The sequence below is a fragment of the Phycodurus eques genome, chromosome 16, assembly GCF_024500275.1.
Source record: "Phycodurus eques isolate BA_2022a chromosome 16, UOR_Pequ_1.1, whole genome shotgun sequence".
Lineage (NCBI taxonomy): Eukaryota > Metazoa > Chordata > Actinopteri > Syngnathiformes > Syngnathidae > Phycodurus > Phycodurus eques.
Window position 1 is genome coordinate 2,261,889 of NC_084540.1, and position 25,698 is coordinate 2,287,586.

The window sequence follows — 25,698 nt, forward strand, 5'->3', positions numbered from 1 at the left end:
CACCTTTGTAAAGACACTGAGGTGTTAGCGGAGGATTAAAACGCAGCAGGCGCTCAACACCTGCCACGCTTTGGAAACTCTTTGCAGAAACAACAAACCACTGCAGAATTTTTAAAAAAGACAATTTTTTGACTTTGGAATATATTCCAGGCTTCAAACTTTGCACAGTGGTGGAGTGGTTACTGTCTGTTCTGACGTTCGTCGTTCAAATCTGAACTCCGTCCTCCCTATGCTTGTGTGGGTTTTCTCTGGGTACTCAAGACTCAACTGTAAATTATCCTGAATGTGAGTGAGAATGATTGTTTATCTATCTTCATCTGCCTTGTGGCGACGAGTACTGGCGTACTCCACCTCTCAGGTAAAGTTTTCTGAAATAGGCTCCAGCTCACTCATGACCCTAATGTGGATAAGAAATGGATAGATAAATGGATTATTTGACAATTTGCCCTGAACACCAACCTGTGTCCAGAAGGTTTCACGAATGAAAAACTGACTTGACACGGTTCTAGTGGTTGTGTGTAGTGAGCAGGTCCACATATGAATTCACCTGACACTTGACCTGATCCACCTTACCATAACCTCCTTGTGGTTTCGGCTCTCCTCAGAAAGTGAATCAGAGTGTCCTCCTGAAAGGTTGCCATTGTCCTCTAGTGGCCGCCTCCATACTGTTCGATGGTCATCAGGGCCCTGCCCCTTTGGCCCTATCCTAAAGTGCCCCTGGTCCTTGTACTTGAATCTGCAGCCTCTTTCACACAGTTTCTGGTAATGATGATTTATATCTTAAGTCGATCAAGACGTTTTTAGCCTTTGCCTTTCACACAGAACATTGGGGTATAGTTGTGTATTGAAACATAAGATCATTGGGAAGAGTTTAGAGTTCAGTTCAAAGATCTGCTTGAATGAGTCAAGCATTTGCCTTTTATGAAGTTTTTATCATATGCGTTGACCTATGGCTCAGGAAAAGAAATTATGACATATGAAATCCTCCCTGCGACTGGTGGTGAGTCCCAATAATTGAGCATCTCGGTCACAAAGAGAAGAGATTATGTGGAGTTGTAATAGACTCAAACCAGATTAGCAGACCATCTGCTGTTGTCAAATCAATTACTGGTTGAGATGATTTAAGGGACAACCACTCATTAACTGTTTTATCATGAACTCTTTCTCTTAACAAACATTGAATGCAAAAAAAGGTGTTTTATGGTTTGTCTGCTGGTTCACGTGATACCACACAAATCACGGGTACTTTGTTGAAATAACAATAGGAAGGTTCTCGAAGTGGACTCCTCATTGGAAAAAGTGCATTTTTGAAAATGTTTTTTGTGTGCGGAGTAATCCTTCATGTTCATCCTGCCTACTTTCACCAAACCAGATTAATTTAATCTTTGGACGTCCAAATGCCATCGTGTACTTTTTATGTAATCACATTACGCTCTGATTCTTTTGTCAGAAAATGAGAGTCCAGCGACAGGTGGACGTTGCTTGTACAAAAAATAATCTGATGTAAGCAAACATAACATTTAACCACCTGGCCTCATTTAACCTTCTTTCAGTCAAGTCACAAGACTGACATTCAGTGGCACGTCATCATTGAAATAGAAGTACAGTACAAGTCCAAGTCAGCCTGCCTGCCTCAAAGACACCTTGGCAATGGCTCCACAGACCCAAGTCTTGAACCTGCGAACTGTTCCAGTCACAAAAACAGATCTGCTTCATTAATGTCATGAAACAAATTGCTTCGCATCTGAGGGCAGCACGGTTGTGCGTGTGGGTGATGATTCGGGGTTGTAATCTGAGCTCGGGACTTTTCATGCCCAAAAACATGCACGTTCGCTCCATTCAAGACGCGAAATTGTCGATACTTGTGTATGTGGGTGTGAATGTTTGTCTGTCTATATGTGCGCTGTGATTGGCTGCCGACCAATCCCTTGTTTGTCTTTATGTGCCCTGAAATTGACTGGCAACCAGTCCACACTTCTCTTGCCAGGGATGGGGCCCAGTTCACTCTGAACTAGGAAATGTATGGCAAATCGTTTGAACATTTATTCAATATCCTACTAGTGGGCTGAATTGTCAATATACTAGTATGCTTTTTGTCATCATTAGAAAGACAGTTCAGCACACTAGTAGAATGATTAGGATGCACTAATAGAACGACTATGTCTGCATGGCATTTCTTCCCACGAGTAGAACAACTAGGGTGCACTATTCAGACAGTACTAGTCCTACAAGTGTGCAGAGATTTTCTTACAGGTGAGGACAAAGGCCATCCCAGGCCAAGGACAATTGGATTGTTGTCCTACCTGTGCGCCATAATAGTTCTACTAGAACACAAAAATGTAGTAGAAAGCTGCGGAAGAATCATCACTGGTGAGATAGTTATTATATTAGTGTGTCCTAGTCCTGCGAGTGCACTGAATTGTTTTACAAGTGAAGGAAAAGAGCATACTAGTACATGGACAATTCAGCGCACATCTAAGATACCAAGTTAATGCTTAATCTCTGTAAAAATGGATGTATGGATGGATGATGTTTGGGTTTTCCATGTTCATGTCTGAAGCAATTGGTTGATCTTGTGGCTGCTGGCAGGCAGCGTATAAAAAACCTTGCTGTGGATTATAATGTCAGATGGCTGTAATCTGTCCTTTATGAATATGATGAAAGGAAGTCTGGCGTATAATTTGCCATTTGTGACGGACGATACGGCGGGCAAGAGGTGGAGTGGCGTAGAGGCGGCGAGGAGGCACAAACGAGAGGATGAATCCTTAAAGGAAGATCGGCCACTGTGGCGGCTTGCGTTTCTTGACAACCACGGAGCCTCCACAGCAACAGGATTATGAAGATTTGACGCATTTGACGGGAGGCGAAAGACAGTGGCCGTGTGTCAAAAATTGGGATTAGTTCCCCTTGTCGGTTTCCGGCCTGGACCATGAGGCTGGAGCGCGGACGGCGGGCTTCTCTGGCGCTCACCCTCAACTTCGTGGCGTTCGCCTTTGCCCTGTCGGCCGTCACCACCAGCTACTGGTGCGAGGGCACGCGGAAGGTGGCCAAGCCCTTCTGCACCGGGCCGCCCATCAAGGTCAAGCAGTTCTTCTGCATCCGCTTCAATAGCTCCAACATCAACGACAGCCGCCTGGTGCAGTATATATTTGAGACCGGGGAGGAGAAGTTCCTGCTCAAGAAGTTCCACACTGGGATCTTCTTCTCCTGCGAGCAGGCCGCCGACATGAACGGTAAGAAGGGAGAAGTCAGGGGAGCCTGCAGAGTCTGGGGACTCACCACACCAGAAACAAGCCAGATCAGACAGAGAATAGATAATAAGAAACTTATTCGGATCCTAAACTTTTGTCTCATTCATCACTCGTCTGCTGTCCTGTCTGGATATGTCACAGTTACAGTAGCTTCATGCTAATGGTAACTGAACCGAGTTGCAGCCTTATGAATGGAGGGAGCACAGGAACAATGGCACAGTCATTGTTTAGCGTGGAAGTCTCAAGCCTGGTTTTCAGATATCGTTAGTATGATTTTACGACTTGATACTTGAGGGTGGCTATTTCAGGACTATGACTTCATGACAAGTTAGTAGACTGACTTTTGAACACCTTTTTACTTCAAGACTAGCTAGATTATGACATTTGGAATAGTTGTTAGATTATGACTTTAGCACTACAGTAATTACTAGACAATATTGTTATGACGAGTTACTAGACTATGACTTCAGGAATAGCTACGAGACTATAATTTTAGGATTAGTTACTAGACTGATTTTAGGACTCTTTACTCAACTTCAACTCTAGATTTGTTATCGGAACAATGACAAACTATGACTTTAAGACTAGTTACTACACTATGACTTTAGGAGTAGGTACCAAAGTTAGAAAGTCATTACTCGAATATGACTGATAGTTACTCCACTCTAAAAATGGCTGGGTGAAAAACAACCCTAAATGGGTTATTTGGGTAACCCAATGCGTTCCTAAACTTGGACCGACGAGTGGTTATTTTAGACCAGGGGATTTGACCCCGACTGTTGGGTTGGGGCTGTTTACCCCAAAATGTGTTGAACGCTACTCTGCCGTTGGTTCGAATGTGATCCTGCCATTGGGTCGAACGCGACCCTGCCGTTGGGTTGTCTGTGACACTGCCGTTGGGTCGAATGAGATCTTGCCGTTGGATTGGTCAAATATGAAACAAAAAGTGGTCTGAAACATAATAATAACAAATAAACTATTAATCCCACTGTTTTTTGGCCCCACTTTGATGTTGCTGCATCATACATAAGCAGCCCAAACTGTTTCTTCTGGAAAAGTATTTTCTAGTTAGCATTACTAACATACATACGTCTGAACCGCTTATCCTCATTAGGGTGCTGGAGCCAAACCCAGCTCACTTTGGGCGAGAGGCGGGTGCACCCTGAATCGGTTGCCATCCATTTGCATGAAACTTTTCCACAAATAATAAATGTGTTGTCTTATATTAATATAAAGGCTAGAGTAACTAGACTCTTGTAGTTCCTGTTCCACTTCACCATATAGGAAGTAGTCAGCAAGTGGCTCCAAGTCGCAGCTGAATGAAATAAGAGCAATCAAACAAAAATGGCGACTTCGAGAAGGCGGGTTTTCTCAAACCAATGGTGGTGTACCTGTAACCCAATGTAGTCGAGCTACAGTGGGCACCGAAAGTATTCAGAACCCCTTAAATTTTTCACTCTTTTTTATATTGCAGCTATTTGCTAAAATAATTTAAGTTCATTTTGTTGCAATTTTTGCTGATTGATTAAAAAAGGAAAAGTTAAATATCACACAGCCATAAGTATTCAGACCCTTTGCTCAGTATTTAGTCGAAGCACCCTTTTGAGCTAATACGGTTATGAGTCTTTTTAGGAATGATGCAACAAGTTTTGGATTTGGGAATCATCTGCTATTTCTTCTTGCAGATCCTCTTCATTTCTGTCAGGTTGGAGGGTGAATGTTGGTGGGCAGCCATTTTCAGGTCTTTCCAGGGATGCTCAATTGGGTTTAAGTCAGAGCTCTGGCTGGGCCATTCAAGAACAGTCACACAGTTGTTCTGAAGCCACTCCTTCATTATTTTAGCTGTGTGCTTAGGGTCATTGTCTTTTTTGAAGGTGAAACTTCGGGCCAGTCGGAGGTCCTGAGCACTCTGGAGAAGGTTTTCGTCCAGGATATCCCTGGACTTGGCCGCATTCATCTTTCCTTCGATTGCAACCGGTCGTCCTGTCCCTGCAGCTGAAAAACACCCCCACAGCATGATGCTGCCACCACCACGCTTCACTGTGGGGACTGTATTGGACAGGTGATGAGCAGTGCCTAGATTTCTCCACACATACCGCTTAGAATCAAGGCCAAAGGTCCCATTAGACCAGAGAATCTTATTTCTCACCATCTTGGAGTCCTTCAGGTGTTTTTGAGCAAACTCTCTGCGGGCTTTCATGTGTCTTGCACTGAGGAGAGGCTTCCGTCGGGCCACTGTGCCATAAAGCCCCGACTGGTGGAGGGCTGGAGCGATGGTTGACTTTCTAGAACTTTCTGCCATCTCCCGACTGCATCTCTGAAGCTCAGCCACAGTCTCTTTGGGTTCTTCTTTACCTCTCTCACCAAGGCTCTTCTCCCCCAATTGCTCAGTTTGGCCGGACGGCCAGCTCTCGGAAGGGTTCTGGTCGTCCCAAACGTCTTCCATTTCAGGATGATGGAGGCCACTGTGCGCTTAGGAACGTAAAGTGCAGCAGAATTATTTTTGTAACCTTGGCCAGATATGTGCCTTGCCACAATTCTGTTTCTGAGCTCTTCAGGCAGTTCGTTTGACCACATGATTTTCATTTGCTCTGACATGCACTGTGAGCTGTAAGGTCTTATATAGACAGGGGTGTGGCTTTTCTAATCAAGTCCAATCAGTATAATTAAACACAGCTGGACTCCAGTGAAGGTGTAGAACCAGCTCAAGGATGATCAGAAGAAATGGACAGCACCCGAGTTCAATATATGAGTGTTACAGCAAAGGGTCTGAATACTTATGGCTGTGTGATATTTCAGTTTTTCTTTTTTAATAAATCAGCAAAAAATACAACAATTCCGTTTTTTTTTTCTGTCAATATGGGGTGATGTGTGTACATTAATGAGGATAAAATTAACATAAATGATTTTAACAAATGGCTGCAATATAACAAAGAGTGAAAAATTGAAGGGGGTCTGAAAACTCTCCGTACCCACTGTATCTCAGAACCATCAGTTTATACCAATAGCTGGGTTGTCCAATCAATGCCTTTGTCTTGTGTTGTTATGAACCCATCTCTTACCCAACAGATGGGTTAATAATTTGCTCTAATTTTGATCCAATGTTGGTTCAAATTGACCAAACCTCTGACCCAACAATGCCAAACCAACAGTTCAGTTACAAGTTTGATCCAGCATTTTTTAGTGTGTAGCTAATGACTTTATAACTTGTTACTCCAGTGTGACTTTAGGACTCGTTACTAGACTATGATGTCAGGACTGGTTACGAGACTATTACGAGACTAGTTACAAAAGTATGACTTTAAGACTATTCTTTAGTATGACTTTAGGATTAGTTACTAGCCTATGACTTTAGGAGTAGTCACTAAACTATGACTTTAGGACGGGTTACTTAAGTATGACTTTTGGACTAGTTACTGGTGTATGACTTTAGGACTCATTACTAACCAATGACTTTTAAGACTCGTTACTGGCCTATGACGTTAGGACTAGTTACTAACCAATGACTTTAAGACTCGTTATCAGAGTATGACTTTAGGATTAGTTACTAGACTATGACTTCAGGACTGGTTGCGAAATCATGACTTAGGACTAGTTATAAAAGTATGACTTTATACTTGAGTGTGACTTTAGGACTTGTTACTATACAATGAATTTAAAAAAAAAAAATCGTTATTCATGTATGACTTTAGGTCTAGTTACTTTACCATAACCTTTGAATTCATTGTTAGACTATGACTTTAGGACGACTTACTAGACTATGATGTTAGGACTAAGAACAGTAGCAGTTCCTTTTTCTTCTCAAGTGCTTTGAGGAGGAAGGCACCTCCAACCTGAGCTAGTGCTTGCAGAATTTTCAGTTTCAGGTCTAGGGGATCCTTGGGGTTACTATGAAGGTCTCGACATATGTGCTTCGAGGTTGCGAACGGCGTCTAATGAAGTAGTTTTCTGGCTAGCTCAAGGATACGTGGTCACAAGAAGCCCTACTTAGTTAACGTTGTACTTACTATTTTGCGTTCGATTATTTTACATTTACTTTCAAACAAATATTTACTGTAATTACAACTTCGTGACTGCATTAGTGTAGGTGAGTGATAGACTACGTCGCGTTCCCACTTATGTTTCCAAACTTCGTTGTGCACCGTGGACCCACATATGCAACCACACTTAACTTTGTTGTCTGACTCAACCTGTTATGTCCGAAGACGGTTTTAATTGTTGTTGTGCGATTGCAGGCTTCGACTGTCGGGACTTCTCTGAGATTGCACCGGAACACGAACGAGGTTGGTACACTTTTTTTTTTTTTTTTTAAATAACAGATGATTGAAAATTATCTAATGTTATCGAATTAGTCTGAAAATTAAGTCATTGATGGTGTAGCGCTACATTCCCCTGACTTCGGTGCAGGCAGCGTGGGTTCAGTTCCCACCGAGTGACAGTGTGAACGTGAGTCCGAATGGTTGTCCGTGTCTATATGTGTCTTGTGACTAACTGGCGACCAGTTCAGGGTGTAGTCCGCCTTTCGCCTGAAGTCAGCTGGGATAGGTTCCAGCACCCTGCGACACTGAACAGGATAAGATATGACACGCAGAACACTCTTCCACTAGATGGCGCGTTACATAATCGAGTACCACTTTACTTTTAATGTATGCGTTGACTGATTTGGAGTTATTAATGAGCAAGGACATAGATGCTTAACTTGTTTTCGTCTGATTTTTGTGAGGTTCTTTGTAGTTTTTTTGTTGGTGTTTTGTTCTGATTATCGCTCATTGCCATATGCTGTGTGCATGCAGGGGTCCTGTGGCTGTGCATCGTGGCCGAGACCTTGTACTTGACGCTGCTGTTTGCAGGCGGCACCCTGATGACCTTGGAGCAGTGTCCTTGTTTCAGCGTCATGAACAAACTCAAGCTGAGTGCCTTCGCCGCCTTGTGCACTGCATTATCAGGTGAGGAATAGAAGCTCCTTGTGGGAGGTAAAGGAAGACTAAGGTCTGCCACACACTGAGCAAACCAGCGAAACGCGATTGAAATGCACCATCACGAAAAATTATAGTTATTTCTGAACACCAAGCGATTGAGCACCCCTCATCTACCAATGCACTGCAGCAGGTCTCTTCAAGACTAGTCACGCAAGTCTCACCAGACTTACTTTTATAACTTTCTGACGAGTTACTCCTGTATACCTTTACAACTTGTTACGAGTCCATGACTTTAAGACTTGTTACTCGAGTATGACTTGAGGACTATTTATTAAATTATGACTATTTACTAGTTACAATACTTGGCTTAGGCCTAGTTACAAGACTATGATTTTCGAAACTCGTTACTCGAGTATGACTTTCGGACTTGTAACTACAGAATAACGTCACGACTCATTACTAGAGTATAACTTCAGGACTTGTTACTCGAGTATAAATTCAGAACTTTACCCGGGTTTAACTTCAGAACGAGGTATTAGACTATGACCTTAGAAACTAGTGACTTGAGTATGACTTTCAGATTCATTACACGAGTATGACTTCAGGACTTTACCAAAGTAGGACTTTAGGATTAGTTACTACACTATGATTCAGGATAGTTACTTGAATGTACGTAACTTTCGGACGAGCTCCTAGACTATGACTTTTGGACTCGTTATTGCAGTATGACTTTAGCACTTTACTATGACTTTAGTTACTAGACGATGACAACGGCTGACTTGCTGACTGAGGATTTACTTGCTGGTTTGTGCAATAATCCGATTGGTGGCGGGCGGCTCTTTTTGGGCCGTGACCAAGACCTGCCCAGAGGAGTGACACCCCACCCCTCACCCTTCCCGCCCCCCACCCACGCTGCCCCCCTCAACCACACTGTTGTTAGCAGTTAATCCTCTAGTAAAGCTGCTGTGAGGCAGACCTCCACAAGAGAGGGACAGCCAGCAGAGTCCCACTGGGAGATCACGACCACTCGACCACCCTGAGGCTGATTGGTGCTCGCTCCAAAACAGACACAAATATAATAATGATTTTATTCTCTGGGATGTTCACTTTATCAGAGATGTCTTTGTTCAAAACAACATATTATGTAATCGACATATCAGCAATCGCGGACCGCTTATCCTCATTAGGGAGAGCTGGATCCTCTTCCAGTTGTATTCGGGCGAGAGGCAGAGTACATTCTGAACTTGTCACCTGTCAGTGTCGGGGCACTTATAGACAAACAATCGACTGGTCGCCAGTTAATGTTCCTATAGACAAACAATGGACTGATTGACAGTCATTGTCAGGGCACATATAGACAAAGAAACATTCACTCTCATATTCACACCAATGAACAATTAGTCTTCAATGAAGCTAACATGCTAACATGTTTTTGGAATGTGGGAGAAAGTTGGAGAATGTGCCCAAGCCGAGATTCGAATCTCAAAATCTCAAATCTCAACTGCACCTCACTCCACTCCACTCCACTCCACTCCCTTCCACTCCACTACACCGTGCTGTCCAAATCGAAACACATCTCATGTCTGGTACGTATCTTTAGTTTAAGCAAGTCCTGTCTAATATGCTAGAAGGTTGCTAATCAGGATTGCCATGGATACTAAAATGCCCCAAAGTAGCTTTTGTTGTTGTCACTTCTTGTCGTGTTTCAGGCCTTTGTGGGATGGTGGCCCACATGATGTTCACCACCATTTTTCAGCTGGCTGTGGCCATGGGTCCAGAAGACTGGAGGCCCAAGACATGGGACTACAGCTGGTCTTATGTGTAAGACAAGACAACTCATGTCCTTTGTGCAGCTTCAGATCAGTTTGCTACTAAGCTAATGTTAGCATCAGCTACATATATAAAGGCTCTGCCTATATCTGGATGGTTCATCATTCATTAATTCACCTCTTTACCCCATCCGCGTATTTTTTTGCTTTTTTGGTAATACCCTAAGAAGCCACATAATGCCACCAAAACGCTATCGGGAGTGGTGGAAGCGGTAACGGCTAGCTGGCGGTTTTGACTGCCACAAACGATTATTTCGATAGTCGACTAAAGTCACCGATTATTGCAATGCGATTAGTCAATTAATCGGATCATATTGCTGGCACCGGGCCAAAAATCTTTGTCCAAATGTGGTCAATTTCATATTTTTTCAAGTGTATGTAATCGCTTACTCTCTTTGATGATGCAACGTTAATGTTTCAACATGTCGTTTTTTTTGGTTTTATTTCCTGAAAAGTGATAGTTTGAGAGGTACAAGGGTTCTGCCTGGCGCCAGTGATATGTAAATTGCAGTTTATTCCCTCATTAGCTTCTAGCTTGAAGTGTGTTAGGCATGTGCAAAAGATAATTCGAATAATTGGTAACATTTATTTATCCCAATAGAAAATTAAGCACAGCTTCTTATTTTCAATGTTGATCTGCTAACTTTTAATAAACATTCACAATCCTTAAACTTCAACCTGAAACTTTTTATTTCATGTAAACCCTATTTGAATGTTTGAACAAACATTACCAGTGTTAGCCACAACGTTAGCTCTTGCTAAATTAGTTTTGTTTGAAAGCACAGCAGTCCACCCTTTTTGGAGTCCTTGGGGGGGTTGCTGAAGACCGCTCCTGCTGGGGACTCCATCGTTCTGCTGGGGGACTTCAATGCTCGCGTGGGCAATGACAGTGAGACCTGGAAAGGCGTGATTGGGAAGAACGGCCCCCCTGATTAGAACCCGAGTGGTGTGCTGTCACTGGACTTCTGTGCTCATCACGGATTGTCCATAACGAACACCATGTTCAAGTATAAGGGTGTACACACGTGCATTTGGCACCATGTTCCATGCCTCCATTGCTGAGGCGGCTGACCGGCCGCCTCAGCAAGGTAGTCGGTGCCTGTCGTGGCGGTAATCCCCGAACCCGTTGGTGGACATCAACGGTGAGGGATGCCGTCAAGCTGAAGAAGCAGTCCTATTGGACCTTTTTGGCCTGTGGGACTCCTGAGGCAGCTGATGGGTACCGGCTGGCCAAGCGGAATGCAGCTTTGGTGGTCGCTGAAGCAAAAACTCGGGTATGAGAGGAGTTCGGTGAGGCCATGGAGAACGATTTCTGGACGGCTTCGAGGAAATTCTGGTCTACCATCCGGCGTCTCAGGAGGGGGAAGCAGTGCACCATCAAAACTGTGTATAGTGGGTATGGGGCGCTGCTGACCTCGACCCGGGACGTTGTGAGTCGGTGGGGAGAATACTTCGAAGACCTCCTCGGCAGGGTCCTCGAGGGTACATGGGAGTTTGCCCAACCAGTCTACATGTGTTTTGTGGACTTGGAGAAGTCGTTCGACCATGTCCCTCGTGAAGTCCTGTGGGGAGTGCTTCGGGAGTATGCGATACGGAACCCCCTGATACGGGCTGTTCGGTCCCTGTATGACCAGTGTCAGAGTTTCGTCCGCATATCCGACAGTAAGTAGTGCTCGTTCCCGGTGAGGGTTGGACTCCGCCAAGGCTGCCCTTTGTCACCGATTCTGTACAGAACTTTTATGGACAGAATTTCAAGGCGCAGCCGAGGCGTAGAGGGGGTCCGGTTTGGTGGCCTCAGTATTGCATCTCTGCTTTTTGCAGATGATGCGGTTCTGTTGGCATCATCAAGCCGTGATCTCCAACTTTCACTGGAGCAGTTTGCAACCGAGTGTGAAGCGGCTGGGATGAGAATCAGCACCTCCAAATCTGAGACCATGGTCCTCAGTCGGAAAAGGGTGACGTGCCCTCTCCAGGTCGGGGATGAGATCCTGCCCCAAGTGGCGGAGTTCAAGTACATTGGGGGAAGTTCAAGTACAGTGAGAGAAGAATGTAACGGGAGATCGACAGGCAGATCGGTGCAGCGTCTGCAGTGATGTGGACTTTGTATCGGTCCGTTGTGGTAAAGAAGGAGCTAAGCCGAAAGGTTTTACTTTGGAAAACGATGATCAACATTTTTGCTGATTTTCTAATATTTTAATGACCAAACTAAATCAGAATGAATTCATCCATGTGCATTTTCGGCATGGTCAATTTTAAATAATGTCCTGTTTTTAAATAAAATGATGGAACTTAAAAAAAAATGTTTTTATCCGATCATTGATCAATCGAGAATATAATTGAGAGATTAATTAATTATTAAAATAATCGTTAGTTGCAGCGATAAGTTTGAAATGGTATTACAATTTGTAGTTATTTAGGCTAAGATGTGAGCCAACACTATTGATGAGCTTCATGTCAAGGTCGTCTGTTTGAGTAAAATAATTTAACTTCGAAATAGATTTGTTTATGTAACATGAGTTCATGATTTTGTGAATGCTAGATGCATGGCGTTGATGTTTGACAAATATTTTTTTGTCTGCGTTGCTGCTGATGAGTCACTGATGATGTAGCGGTGCATTCTCGTGACTTCGGTGCAAGCAGCATGGGATCAGTTACCACTCAGTGACGGTGTGAATGTGAGTGCAAGTGGTTTTCTGTGTCTATATGTGCCCTGCGACTGACTGGTGACCAGTTCAGGGCGTAGTCCGCCTTTCACCTGAAGTCAGCTGGGATAGGCTCCAGCACCCCGCGACCCTGAACAGGATAGGTGGTATTGAGAATGGATGGATGGCTGTTATGGACAATAGCAAAACAATAAATCCAACTATTTAAACTGTTGGAGACTTCACACAACCTTTTTTTTTTTTTTTAGGATACTCTCTGCTTTAAGTGCTTTGCTGCCATCTTGTGGCATCTCCAAGTAATCTTAACCCAGGGCATCAATTACTCATAGATTTTCGCTATTCACGGCAGGGCTCAGTCCCTATCCCCTGTGTATATGTATGTGTATATATATATATATATATATATATATATATATATATATATATATATATATATATATATATATATATATATATATATATATATATATAATATTGCTAACATCTCTCTTGCACTCCCTCCAGTCTAGCGTGGGGATCGTTCGGCACCTGCATGGGCTCGGCGGTGACGGCACTCAACCGCTACACAAAGACCATAATCGAGTTCAAGTTCAAGCGGAGGAACATCGAGAAAAGCCTGCTAATCAAGCAGAAGTTGCTGGAGCTGGATCTCCCCGACCACATGTGGTACCTGACGGCCGACGCAGAGGCACCGCCGGAGTTGCCACTCAATGGCAAGAAGCCACCCACGGGGGCCACATACACCCTGGAAATGGACCATGTGGCTGAGCCGCAAGGAGAGGCCTACTGTTAGAAGCAGAGGTGGAGGGACTCTGATTTAAGTCGCCAATTTTAGGACTCGACTTGACTTGGGCTTTGTTCGTAATCGTTCACTCATTCCCTAGTTCCCTAAAAAGTCTACAAAAAAAAATTACCAATTCACTTTGATACAAAATACATTTTTATCTGATACATTTTATTCGATTGATTAATGGAATAACTGATAATAATAAAACATCTATTCAAAAATATCAGTGACAGCCCTAATTCCCTACTCCCTAAACCACTGATATGGTTGACTCTAGGGCCGATATGATTAATCCAATACTCCTCAATCACTATATCGGGATTTTGATAAAGTGGACAATATACTGAAGTTTATACATCAGTCAAATGAAATATCGTTTCGGAACACCACTTAGGCGCAGTTAAACACGTCACTGTGTTCGTATAATTACAATGTACTGTATCAATGTCAGCTGGTGGACCTTCCCTAATAAGTACTCAACAAATAAATCAATTATAATTCCAAAATATTGGAATACACAGGAAATAGTTTTTCTGTATTAGCACAATCTATAATTGACCTAGTCACTGTTTTGTGCACAGGCCAAAGCCCTGTCTAATATAAAAGTATTGCTTTGGTGTCGTCTTGGTGCCAAGGAACTATGTTGTAGCAAGTAGAGGAGCTCCAGTTCGAAAAAAGTAGTCCTTTGCTGAAATCTTGTGTAGTCTTGGTGCCAAGGAACTATGTTAACGTGAATTGAGGAATTTCATTCACATGAATGTTGCTGCCATCCTGAAAAGGTAACAACTCACCAGCACGCTGTAATGCAGAATTAAGAGGCCACTTCATGACGGAATAAAGATTATTACATTTCAATTCAAGAAATAGGCTATGTTTTGATCAAATTGGGAATAGGAGAATGACAACATGCAAGGTAAACAAGAACTCGTTTGGAACCATTTGAAAAACGTTTGGACTTGCTTGAGACTTGAAGGTTAAGACTTGAATTTTCACTCACACATTTGTGACTTACTCCCACCTCTGGCTTGAAGATCACCCGCTGGCCCACTGGAACACTTTTTGATGGGCGGCTTTTCTCGAACCCGATTGACTGTTGGATTTAAAAATGTAATAAAAAAAAAATGTAGTTGCGTGCGTGTATGTGTGTGTGTATCCTTGTGGAAATAATGTAACCCGCTCGGCTTTGAGACAACATGCATCTCATCAAATCTTGCCCATGTGATCATGTGATCGCATAAGAGGTGGGAGGAGGAAAGGCCGGCGTTGTCTTCACACTAAGCGACAGCAGGCTGCCTCTTTTACCTCGATTTGTGCACATGACTGTTTGGATGCTTCGGCATGTGGTGGACAATGATGACGGAAGTCTAGAGAAGAATGGGATTGAACACGTTTTTTCTTCTTCTTCTTTTTGTTCTTTTTTTTTTGCAGAGAACAACATGCTGCTTCTTACATTGACGTGACGTTAAAGATCATTTTTGGTTCATTGTGCAGCTGAAATGTCCAAGTGATCCACGCCTCATGATGACACATGAAGGGCATTGTGACATGCGCATATTGCAAGAAATATTATTGATGCTCACAATTGCCATTGTTGTTCATGAATTATACACGATTATTTTTTTTTCCTGCTCATGCAACATAAAAAAATGTTTTATTTTGCTATTTTACTTAAAATAAACCAAAATAGACGAAAGGAATAATAAAATAAAAAAAATCCAAATAAATAAAATGTAATAAGCTCAATGAATAAATACCTTTCAATCAATCAATTTTAGGAAAAAGCTGCTAAATTAATGTGACAAATATAACAGTATTATTGGTTACGTAAATGCTATGTGACCTCAGGCCATACTTTGCCAACCCCTGATCTTGGAGAACAATATGATCAAGGAAACTTTATTGAAAGTATTGTGACACAGGTCGCTTGACAGTCATCAAGATGCTCATAAATACATTAAATCATCCATCCATTTTCAATGGCATATGGGCTGTTTCCTCACTTACGTTGGCCTTTCGCAGCTGACTGGTCGCCAGCCAATCACAGGACTGCTATACATAACATCATTAAATTAATCCGCTGCGTGTGTTATGTCATGTGACCAATCTGGCAAACAGGTTAGCTGGCTTCCTATGTATGCTATGCTAACGAGCATGACTATTGTTTGATTACATCATTGTTTGAAGCCGAATTTGCAAAAACGGTTATTTTCTTTATGACTTGTGTCTTTGGGCAAAAGTGAAATACATCTCATATATTTTTCCAAATGATACATGTAAACACGAACAAAGCTTTAACATTTTATATTTGAATTTTAGGTGGCTCTGTGGTGACATTTTGTGTTAGAAAAAGAGACATTTAAAGTTCCCACAGTTGCTTTGTCACAGTCGCCATTCACCCGAACCGGGAAGAAGTGCTTAGAATTTGTTTTTTACCAAATACCAAAGTAGGTTGCGCATATACCGGATTTAGGTAAAGGTGTTTTTAATAATAATTTACATAGAAGTACATTTTGTTTGCAAAAACAAAAAACTGAAATGTATACGTAGTACAGTGGACTTGCATTAGCATTAGCATTTAGCAGTGTCAACTGGCTAGCTCCGTCAGAGGTAGCGCCAACTCTACTCACCAAATACTAAAAAGGCCATTCTTCAGTTGTTGTAGTGTCTTTGTTCTAACAAAATTGAATCTTGTTAAAAAAAAAAAAAAATAATAATAATAATAATAATAATACAAATCAGCTTTTTATTCATACTATATTTCGTGAATAACATTGCTAGCTACATAATGGTCCTCCAATAAGTGGACACAAAGAACTGACGTAAAGGTAGATCCTGGCCTGGGTAACGCAAGGGCAGATTTCATTTGATCTGGCAACCCAGAGCTAGAATCTGATTGGATGAAAGTTCAAACCTAGCAAAACTACCTTAATCAGCTCAGCAACAAGGAATAATGTGAAAAATAGATAAATAAAATAAATAAAAATAAATAATGCTGTATAATAATGATGCACACCAAATGCATTAAAAAAATAATAATAATTAACAAGACTTCTGGGATTTTGTGGAAATTTATACACACAAGGGAAACATTGTAAAAAGGTACTCAAGAAACTACTCTGGTACAACAAACAATTATATGCATATGCATTTACTCATATATTAATCTATTCAATTAAAACTTGAATTTTATTGTTATATGTCTCAGCTCGACCCCACTTTACCACAGCTTCATCTGATTTGAAGACGCACTTAAGCACATCATGTGATTTGAAGAGATTTATAATCGTGGTGAGGGTGTTCCTCCATGTACTTCCTGATGTACCAGCAAGACACACGAGCCTTCAGCTTCTCCTCCAGCACAAAGTCAATGGCGGCCTGTCAACAAAAACAAGATACAAGTATTTTACTCAACGTCTATATGACCCGTCGACTTTGTCTGTCATTCGAAATGGAGAACACCGCTAGTGAGTGCTGCTGAGTGACCTTTGACAGGAGTGCGGCCACACCTTGACCCCTATAATCCTCGGGTACAAAGGTGGATACGAGATCCACCTCGTCGGCCGCCGTGAATCTGTAGCTGAGTATCGCACTCTCGCTGACTCCTGTGGTCAAAGTGCACATTAAGACAGCAAAAGAGCATAAAGATGAGGTGATTCAAGATTTTTATGGTTTCACAGTCATAACGGCCCTCTGAGGGAAACCGTAACTCCAATGTGGTCCGTGACAAAAATGTGTTTGACACCCCTGTACTAAACGACTAAAACATCTTCATGAAAAGTGCGTTTTTTTTTCTTTTCTGTTTTTTCTTCCAAGCACTGCCATGTCTCTCGTCACAGCATCTGCTTATTTAGGCAAACGAATTTGAAGAGCTTAGATTTTGGTGAATCAAATCCATGCCGAACTATTCAATGGTTGTCACTGAATTAAATTTACTCAAACTAATTCATGCCTGACACAGCAGTATTTGATTTGCTCGATGGCACCTTAAATCGTATTTTTTAAGTGCAATCTTGTGGATGTCAGTCAAACCCTTCTCAAATCTGAACTCATTCACTGCCTCTATTAAACATGAAAGACTAAACCAAACCTAGTTAAGAAAAGTGCTGTTTTCCAAACAAGCACTCCCATGTCTCTCGTCATCAGACAGGGGCTTATTTAGGCAAATTCATTTTAAAATCTTCAACTGCGATGAATACAACCCATGCCGAACAATCAAACGGATACCACAATTATGTTTTGTAAAATTTAATCACATTTGACTGGTCTGTATTTGATTCAAGCAAAGGCGGATGAAATCATTGTTTTCTATGCTAAACATTGGTCGTGGCCGCACAGAAGTCCGTTTAGCCGGACGCCGGGCTTGCGTGAATGACCTAACCGCACAACGGAGCTTCGAACACGGCATCGGCACTTAAAGCTTACCGGTCCTACTGCCGGTAGAAACGGTGAAGCGCCGGTTCTGTCGGTCGTGTTCCACCGCCAGCCTGCCGCTAGAACTCAGTCTGGCCGTCTGATTGAACTTCACCATCACAGGCATTAGCTCTGTGAGCCTGGATAATATTTTAAGGGACATTTCTGTCGGAGAACAAACTGACCACCGGCTGATATCGACGCAGTTTTCGAGTGGCCACGAGAGGACGCCAAAAGCTAGCTAGCAGACGTACAGGAAAACAGTAGACACTGACCAGGGTTTCTCACACTTTACTTTATTTAATGTATATTTTCAATGAAACTTCGACCAGAAAAAGCAAAGTACTGCCCGCCAGTCAATATCAGGGCACAAAAGAAAAACAAGCATTCTCTCTTTCACATTCTCACCTACGAACAATTTATCGTCTTCAATGAAGCTAACATGCCAACATGTTTTTGGAATGTGGGAGGGGAAACCCACTGGAGTACTGGGACAACATGCAAACTCCACAAAGGTAGGCTCAGATTCAAACCCCGAACCTCAGAAATGTGCTAGGCCACTGTGCCAAAATGTAAGTCATATAACGAATAAGCAAACACCGTGAACGCACGTGATGGTAACGAAACACTTTTATGCTTTTGAATTTAAAACTCAGTTTTCAATTTCCAAAATAAAGCAGGACTACATTTTGGTGTTGGTGGCGTCCTTCACGCCTGCTGCCATGACAGCGAAGAAGAGATTGGGGAAAAAGGAGCGTGCGTAGAGCGCCGCCTTCGGCAGCGAGGGCACCATCAGAACCTCCTTCCTCTTGTTGGTCAAAGTCTTTGCCACCTCACCGGCCGCCTCGCGTGGAGAAACGCCAAGCGGCTTCTTTGTGTACAAATCTGTGCAGTGAAAGAACACCAGTAAGTCTATGAATATTTGAATTCTACAACAGAGTGGGGATATGCTCCAGACCCACCCGCAATAGGTGCAAACCCACGATATAGAAAGACCACATACATTTTCCAAAAATAGTTTTATCTTTCCCACACGCTTATAACCCATTGTACTGAAACACCCATTGTACTTTTTCCTTAAGTCCCTGTTGTCACTCTCGCGCTGTCATGAAAGGAAACGAAGACTCTCTTGCTCGCACAATTCTCCAACTAAGAGTCAAAGCGTGTTTGCGTAAAGCTGTTTATTTGTCACTCCCAGCTGAAGTTTACTGTTAAACTGACACACAAGACAAGAGAATTCAACATTATCAATTAAAACACCAAAATATTCAATCAATGTTAGACTGATGCTAATGTATAATGCAAAACGCCATAGACCGGCAAAATTAAATTAGCATAGATGTTACAGTAACTTTTCTCTGGGCACTCCGGTTTCCTCCCACATCCCCACCAAAAAATGCACGATAGGTTGATTGAAGACTCTAAATTGCCCGTAGGTGTGAATGTGAGTGCGAATGGTTGTTTGTTTCTATGGGCCCTGCGATTGGCTGGCGACCGGTTCAGGGTGTACTCCGCCTCTCGCCCGAAGATAGCTGGGATAGGCTCCAGCACGTGTGAGGATAAAGCGGTACAGAGAATGGATGGATGGTTTTTGAAGACATGAGTGCCAAGGAAGAGCTGCTCACCGTTTTGGCAATAAAAGGACACACCAGAGGTGAGGACATTTTTAATGCAAAAAACTGCCACTCTTCAAGCTGATCTCCATCACAACTGATGGGGCGCCTGCTATGATAGGTCACACCAGTGGGTTCATTGCACTGTGCAAAGAAAGTGAATCTTTCCCAGATATCCTGAACTATCATTGTATAATTCGCCAGAAAGTGTTGTGTGGAAAGATTTGAAATATCCCAAAATAAGTGATGGATATTGCGATGCAGTTTGTGTGTTCAGTTCGGGCCGGGAGTCTGCAGAGGAGACGTTTCCATGCTCACTTGGAGGAGAATGATGCTGAGCATACAGACGTAAGTGCAACATTGCTCTACTAAAAGTACAGATTAGTGCATATTTCACTACAAACTCATTCTACCAATCTCATACCACAAGTCAGTTTCCTTTGGCAATGTTCATCTGTACTTTGTTTGTTTTGTGCTTTTCTGTGTTCTTCCCCTGTACATCCCCCCACTACCTGCATTGTTGTGTGTGTGTTTGGGTTAGAGGAAAGAAAACCTCTGGAAATCTACAACTCTTACCAAAGTTTTCTAAAGTGTAGCAACCTTCAGATTACGAGACTGATAAAACGGTTTCTCGTCGCTTCCCCTAAATTTTATCCACATAAAAAGCGGATCACTTTTTGACTTGGAAAGCTCTGCTCTTGAGTGTGAATGTTCTGGAAACTACTGGGGGAGGAAGAGTATCCCAATCTCAGAAGATGTGCCTTGAACCTGACATCTCTTTTTGGATTAACATTCAGGTATTTATGCGGGTCTGCTTTCTCACGCATGAATATCGTCAAGTCCAAGTCCAGATCAACAATGACCGATGACCACCTTGCTGCCTACCTCTGTCTTGCAACCAGCTCCTACACTCCTGACGACGAGAAGCTAGCCTCCTCCTCCCACTGTCAGGTAGGAAGTGAGTTCCATTTGTGTGTGTGGATGTGTGTGTATAGTGGTTGTTTGACAGTAAGAAAAAGTGTTGTGAGGTTAGTTACTGCAGGCTGGAAAAAGTGTGTGTGTTTGCGATGTTGACACTGAACTGGTAGATGTCGGGAGGTTGGCTACTTCGAGTAGAAGTCAAAGGGGTCAAAAAAGGTTGGGCACTCGTGTTCTAAACATTTAAACAACTACTAACTTTAACACACATGAAGCAGCAACACATACAAACAGAGCATACAACAATTGTCATATATTTTCTCTGTTCAGGGAGGAAAACGACTATTAAAACAGAAATATACTGCACCGTACTACTGCACTGTACAGTACTGTACTGTGCTGTATTGTACTGTACTGTAAATGATCAGTGAATTTGTGGGGTGCATAAACAATGAACCACATTTATAGCAGGGGAACACTATTGTTGTGTATTGTTTTTCAAGACTCACATGACCAGAAGGACTTGGCCGCCTGTGTCTTTCTGCTTCCCAGACGCGCATGAGCTGATGAAAGTGACGTTGATGGTGCTGACGGAGATGCCCGAGCCCTCCACTTCGGAACGAAGGCAGTCAAAGAAGGCCTGTATCGCGTGCTTGGAAGCAGCGTCTGGCGGGCAGGATTGGAGAAGGTGCCGTTTAGGCCACAATTTGATGAGGAAGACATTTTTGCTGGGTGCGAGTTTGTTGAGAGTGAGAGTTTTTTAGTGTATGTGAGAGGTTTATCGGTAAGCGTGAGAGGTTTTGGTGAGTGTGAGACGTTTTTATGTTCGGTGTGGGAGTTTTTTTTGGAGAGTGTGAGTGTTTTGTGGGTGAGTGTGCTCATGTGCGTCATGAAAGGCGTTCGCTCATTCGCTCCGTAGATGCACACAACTGGGAAACTTTCGGGAAAGTTCAGTTCATTACATTCGCTAGCCATTCAAAAACCAAGAGACAGCAGAAATTATACAGTACATAACATGACAAAATTCATGCAATAAATAAAAATAAAGACTAAAAAATGACAGTGATATTAAAATGGATGGCATCTGTTTAGAAACAGTGACAAAGCCCCAATACATCGTGTTTTTTTTATTCATTCCAATTTGGCAGGCTGTAAGACATTTTTTGGGCCTCTTTAGTTGTTTAATGACTCGTTAGCCATGTGCCAAAGGTTTAATATTTGTTAAAGTGCAATTTTTTTCAAACAGAGCCTGAGTCTGAGCTATTCATCTTTTTTATTTACCTAAGATATTTTATTTATTGTTCTACATTGCACTACCAATGTTCAATGTTCTTTAGAATGGAACATTCATTGTTCTTAAAAAGGATGTACCTTGTTAATTATTATGGGCTATAATATCAATACATCATTGCCATAAAAAGAAAACAACAACAATACTACCGTTTATCATGATCGTTTTTGGGAAAATACTATATATCGTCCTAAAATATTTTCTATCGTGGTAGGCTGTAAGGTAATATATTGAAAGTGAGCAAGCGCAACAGCTAACACAAAAATATCATACAAATTGAACAGATAAAAATATGCAATATAGCGGCGCCGTGAAGCAAACACTGTCATAGCGTAGCGGAGGATTACTGTATCTGTACTCTGTGATGCTAGGTTGTAGGGACTCATTGCTCCAGGGCTGGCGTTCATTTTTTTCTTGACATGTGCATCCTCGGACTCACATCGCCTCAAGTGTAAAATGATCTATGTGAGCGGTAAAGATTTTTTTGGCACCTCGTAGGATTGCACAAAACGGGAAGGTCAAACTTACATTTTGTTTATTCGCTGATCGCAGCGTAAAATGCTAACATGCTAATATTGAGAGATCGTGCATATCGGTAAAGGCATCGTAATTTTTATTTGATTTTAATTTTTTAAAGTGAAATCTATTCCTGCAGGGATGTTCTCCAGTAGATCATCCAACCACACAATAGAGCTTCAACGTGGTGTTAGGTGTGGACTGTCTTACTTGTGAGGTCAAAGAGCATACTAGTACATGGACCTTAAGCTGGATGTCAAGGATATGGAGTAAATGCTCAACTGGCTTTCCACAGCTGTCTGTGTCAACTCACAGGAGGTGCGAAAGGGCACAGCCAGTTTTCCCTGAATGCTGTTGACCACCAGGAGGTGACCTGAGCGCCTGGACATCATGGAGGGAAGCACACCTGGAACACACAAACCACACAATGATGCACGCTTCGTGTGTGTGTGTGTGTGTGTGTGTGTTTCCATGGTTACCTTTAGCCAGTGTGACTGGACCGAAGTAGTTGTTATCCATGAGTAGTTTGTCCATCGCTAGGGACAAAGTGTACGCAGGAGCTTTGAGCTTCATGCTGCTGTTGAGGATCAGTACGTCCAGGCAGCCATAACACTCCAGGATCTCCGTTACTGCTTCGGGAAGTGTCTCCGTGTCCCCAAAATCGAGAAGTACCAGCTTGGGAAGGAACGTCTGTAGGCGAACACGGACAAGATAAGATAAGACAACTTTTACTCGTCCAACAATAGGGAATTTTGCAAAGGGGTCTGCGAGGGGCTTCAACAGTTTGACGTTGACCGCCGGAGAAGAAAAGGAGATATTGGAAAGCCGATAAAGAACGTACTATTACATGGATCATAGCTGAATATCAAGGCTATTGAAAGAAAACTCAAATTGCCCCCTTCTTAAAGGTCCCATACTTCACCAAAGCACTGTTTTCTAGTATTTGGGATGTTATATATGCTCCATGGTGCCCAAATAAATATGTGAAATTGCCCATAGGTGTGAATGTGAGTGCGAATGGTTGTTTGTTTAAATGTGCCCTGCGATTGGCTGGCAACCAGTTCAGGGTGTACCCCGCCTCCTGCCCATTGATAGCTAGGATAGGCTCCAGCACCCCCGCGACCCTAATGAGGATAAGCGGCTCAGAAAATGGATGGATGAATTCAAATCCATGCATTCTTGAGTTTCAGACATTTTTCTGCCGAGAGGCCTGAAATCGGGACATGCGAATTTCTCGACCTTACCTGCGTCAGTAGTGAAGATCTCCGCCTACCTCGTTGCTCCCGAGCGAGCGGTGTCAACGTAACAAACATGTGCTCTCACAAGTAGGTCTTCTCCACGGAGGCAACCAATCAGAGGAAAGGTGACGGTCTGAGCCAAATATGCGCAAAGCGGATACAAAAATGGGTCAAACAGAAGTCGCTGTCAGAGGGGCCTTTTCTGGACACTTGTATGACAAAACTAAGGTGTTTTTTTTTTTTTTTAAATGAAATTGACAGTTTTATACTGACTCCATGTTAGAGAGTCACTCTATGGAGGTCTATGGGACCATACTGGTCGTGTGCAATGCTCTCCCTTAGCGATAGGGTGAGAAGCTCAGTCATCCGGGAGGGGCTCAGAGTAGAGCCGCTACTCCTCCGCGTTGAGAGGAGTCAGATGAGGTGGCTCGGGCATCTGATTAGGATGCCTCCTGGACGCCTCCCTGGTGAGGTGTTCCGGGCATGTCTCCCAGCTGGCCCGGGAACGCCTCGGAATACCCCCGGAAGAGCTGGTTGAAGTGGCTGAGGAGAGGGAAGTCTGGGCTTCCCTGCTGAAGCTACTGCCCCGGTGGAAGAAAATGGATGGATGGATGGATATTCCCTGATACCCAGCATGAAGTCCGTGTACCAGTATGTTCTTTGTCCTCAGTCGTGAGACAATTCAGCGCACTAGTAGAATGATTTGCGTGCACAAGTAGACTGACTGTATCTTACTAGTTACGTGTTTTTTATCCCCACCTTTGGCCTACTAGAACACAATAAAAAAAAAGGTTCACCGCGCTCGGATCGGAGTTGTTCAGTAAGTCGTCCGAAAGCTCCTGGAGTTTCTCCCAGCTTTTCCCGCACAGGATCAACCTGGCGCCGCCCTTGTGGAAGATGCCAGAACATTCTTTGGACCAACCGAAGTGGAGAAGAGCGCCCATGTCACATTTGAAGCAAGCAAAACCACAGGAAGAAGTCATTCTATGTCTTAACCTTCAAGTTTCAAGAAAATCCCAAGTTACTATAGAGGGAAAACTCAAGCAAGTTACTGTAAGTCACGACTTAGTTGTTACCTTTCCCGAGTGCGGACAAAGCGTCGCTGATCAGCACAACCTTGTTGCGTACAGAGCTTTTGGACAGCAGGGCCAAAACAAAAGAATAAACGTACAACAACGCGGCTGCGACCACCACTGCGCACGGAACCAGCAGAACTGTGGTGGTCCACCTGGGCTCCATCTCCTTCAGGAATGTCTAAAAAAGAAAAGTGTTCTTTTGAATACATTAAATAATGTTAGTGACAGCTATGGCATGGAGCAGTGGTTCCCAACCTTTATTGAGAAGAACATTGTGCACAGAAGTGACAATAAATTCTATTCTATTCCATTCTATTTCTAATTCATTGCAAAGCAACAAACAAAAACTGTCACCAAAAATACATACGGTAGTACCTCGTCTTACGACTTTCATTTGTTCTGTGACTAAGTTCTTAACTTGATTTACTCATATATCAAATTAGTTGACCCTATTTAAATGAAAAGACATCACAGTTAACCCTTGCATATTCATGGATCGGCATTTGCAGATTTTGTACATATTTTTTCTTATCCTTTGTTATTCGCAGAAAAACTCACATGCTTTGGCCCAAGCATCAGTCTACGTCGCTGGCATAGATAGATGGTGGTTGGGAACCACTGACGTGGACATCTACTCGCGAACAATGAAGCTGAGCAGCTTGTCACAACATCACAACGCGAAAGCATGTCTCGACATCCTTCCCACAGTGATCTCATGTTTGCGGCAGTGGCGATGGGATGGGTGACATGACATCGTTTTTTCTGGTCGCCAGTTTGTCGTACCTTCTTGTCACGTTCCAGCATTCCTTGTTTCCACGTCACCGACTCATAGTAAGCTTAGACCCTGTTCTGACGATTGATCTTGCCTTTTGGCCTCACGTTGTTTTTGGCATCCTGTTGTCTTTGCGGATTGCCTGCCTGTGTGCCGACCTCTGGCCGTTTATTAAAACTCTCTTTCTGAAACTGTCCTTTGAATTGGAGTCGTGCATTTTGGGCCCTGTCCTTTGTTCTGTCCCTGACAACTACCGCCTGTTTGAAATACTGTATGGTCAACCGACCGTAAATCTGCTCGGGCCAAACCTGATTGGTTAACCTGTTTTACTTTTTCACTTCTGGATTTTAAAAAAAGCCACAAGAAATTGTAACTTATTTTCTATTTACCAAGTGTTTTGTCCTTCTTATCAAGT

At 42.9% G+C, this 25,698-nt stretch overlaps 3 protein-coding genes across 3 annotated transcripts; 1 reads left to right on the top strand and 2 right to left on the bottom strand.

Moving 5' to 3' along the window:
* The first annotated feature begins 20 nt into the window (after positions 1 to 20).
* LOC133415340 (germ cell-specific gene 1-like protein) lies at positions 21 to 14,590 on the top strand. The gene is made up of 5 exons (XM_061701318.1): positions 21 to 3,233; positions 7,487 to 7,534; positions 8,045 to 8,197; positions 9,880 to 9,991; positions 13,167 to 14,590. Exons 1-5 carry the CDS (start codon positions 2,930 to 2,932, stop codon positions 13,453 to 13,455), a joined length of 906 nt encoding a protein of 301 aa, XP_061557302.1. The 5' UTR covers positions 21 to 2,929; the 3' UTR covers positions 13,456 to 14,590.
* A 1,066-nt stretch (positions 14,591 to 15,656) lies between these two features.
* On the bottom strand, positions 15,657 to 18,066 carry LOC133415177 (protein NATD1-like). Its single transcript, XM_061701023.1, has 3 exons — positions 17,872 to 18,066; positions 16,933 to 17,051; positions 15,657 to 16,824 (listed from the first exon to the last, which is right to left on the bottom strand). Exons 1-3 carry the CDS (start codon positions 18,020 to 18,022, stop codon positions 16,708 to 16,710), a joined length of 387 nt encoding a protein of 128 aa, XP_061557007.1. The 5' UTR covers positions 18,023 to 18,066; the 3' UTR covers positions 15,657 to 16,707.
* A 450-nt stretch (positions 18,067 to 18,516) lies between these two features.
* Positions 18,517 to 24,674, bottom strand: LOC133415096 (dehydrogenase/reductase SDR family member 7C-B-like). Its single transcript, XM_061700923.1, is given in 7 exon segments — positions 18,517 to 18,744; positions 20,900 to 20,921; positions 20,923 to 21,056; positions 22,511 to 22,603; positions 22,677 to 22,887; positions 24,233 to 24,345; positions 24,512 to 24,674. Coding segments are annotated over 7 exon segments (939 nt in total). The 3' UTR covers positions 18,517 to 18,541.
* Between the last annotated feature and the right edge of the window lie 1,024 nt (positions 24,675 to 25,698).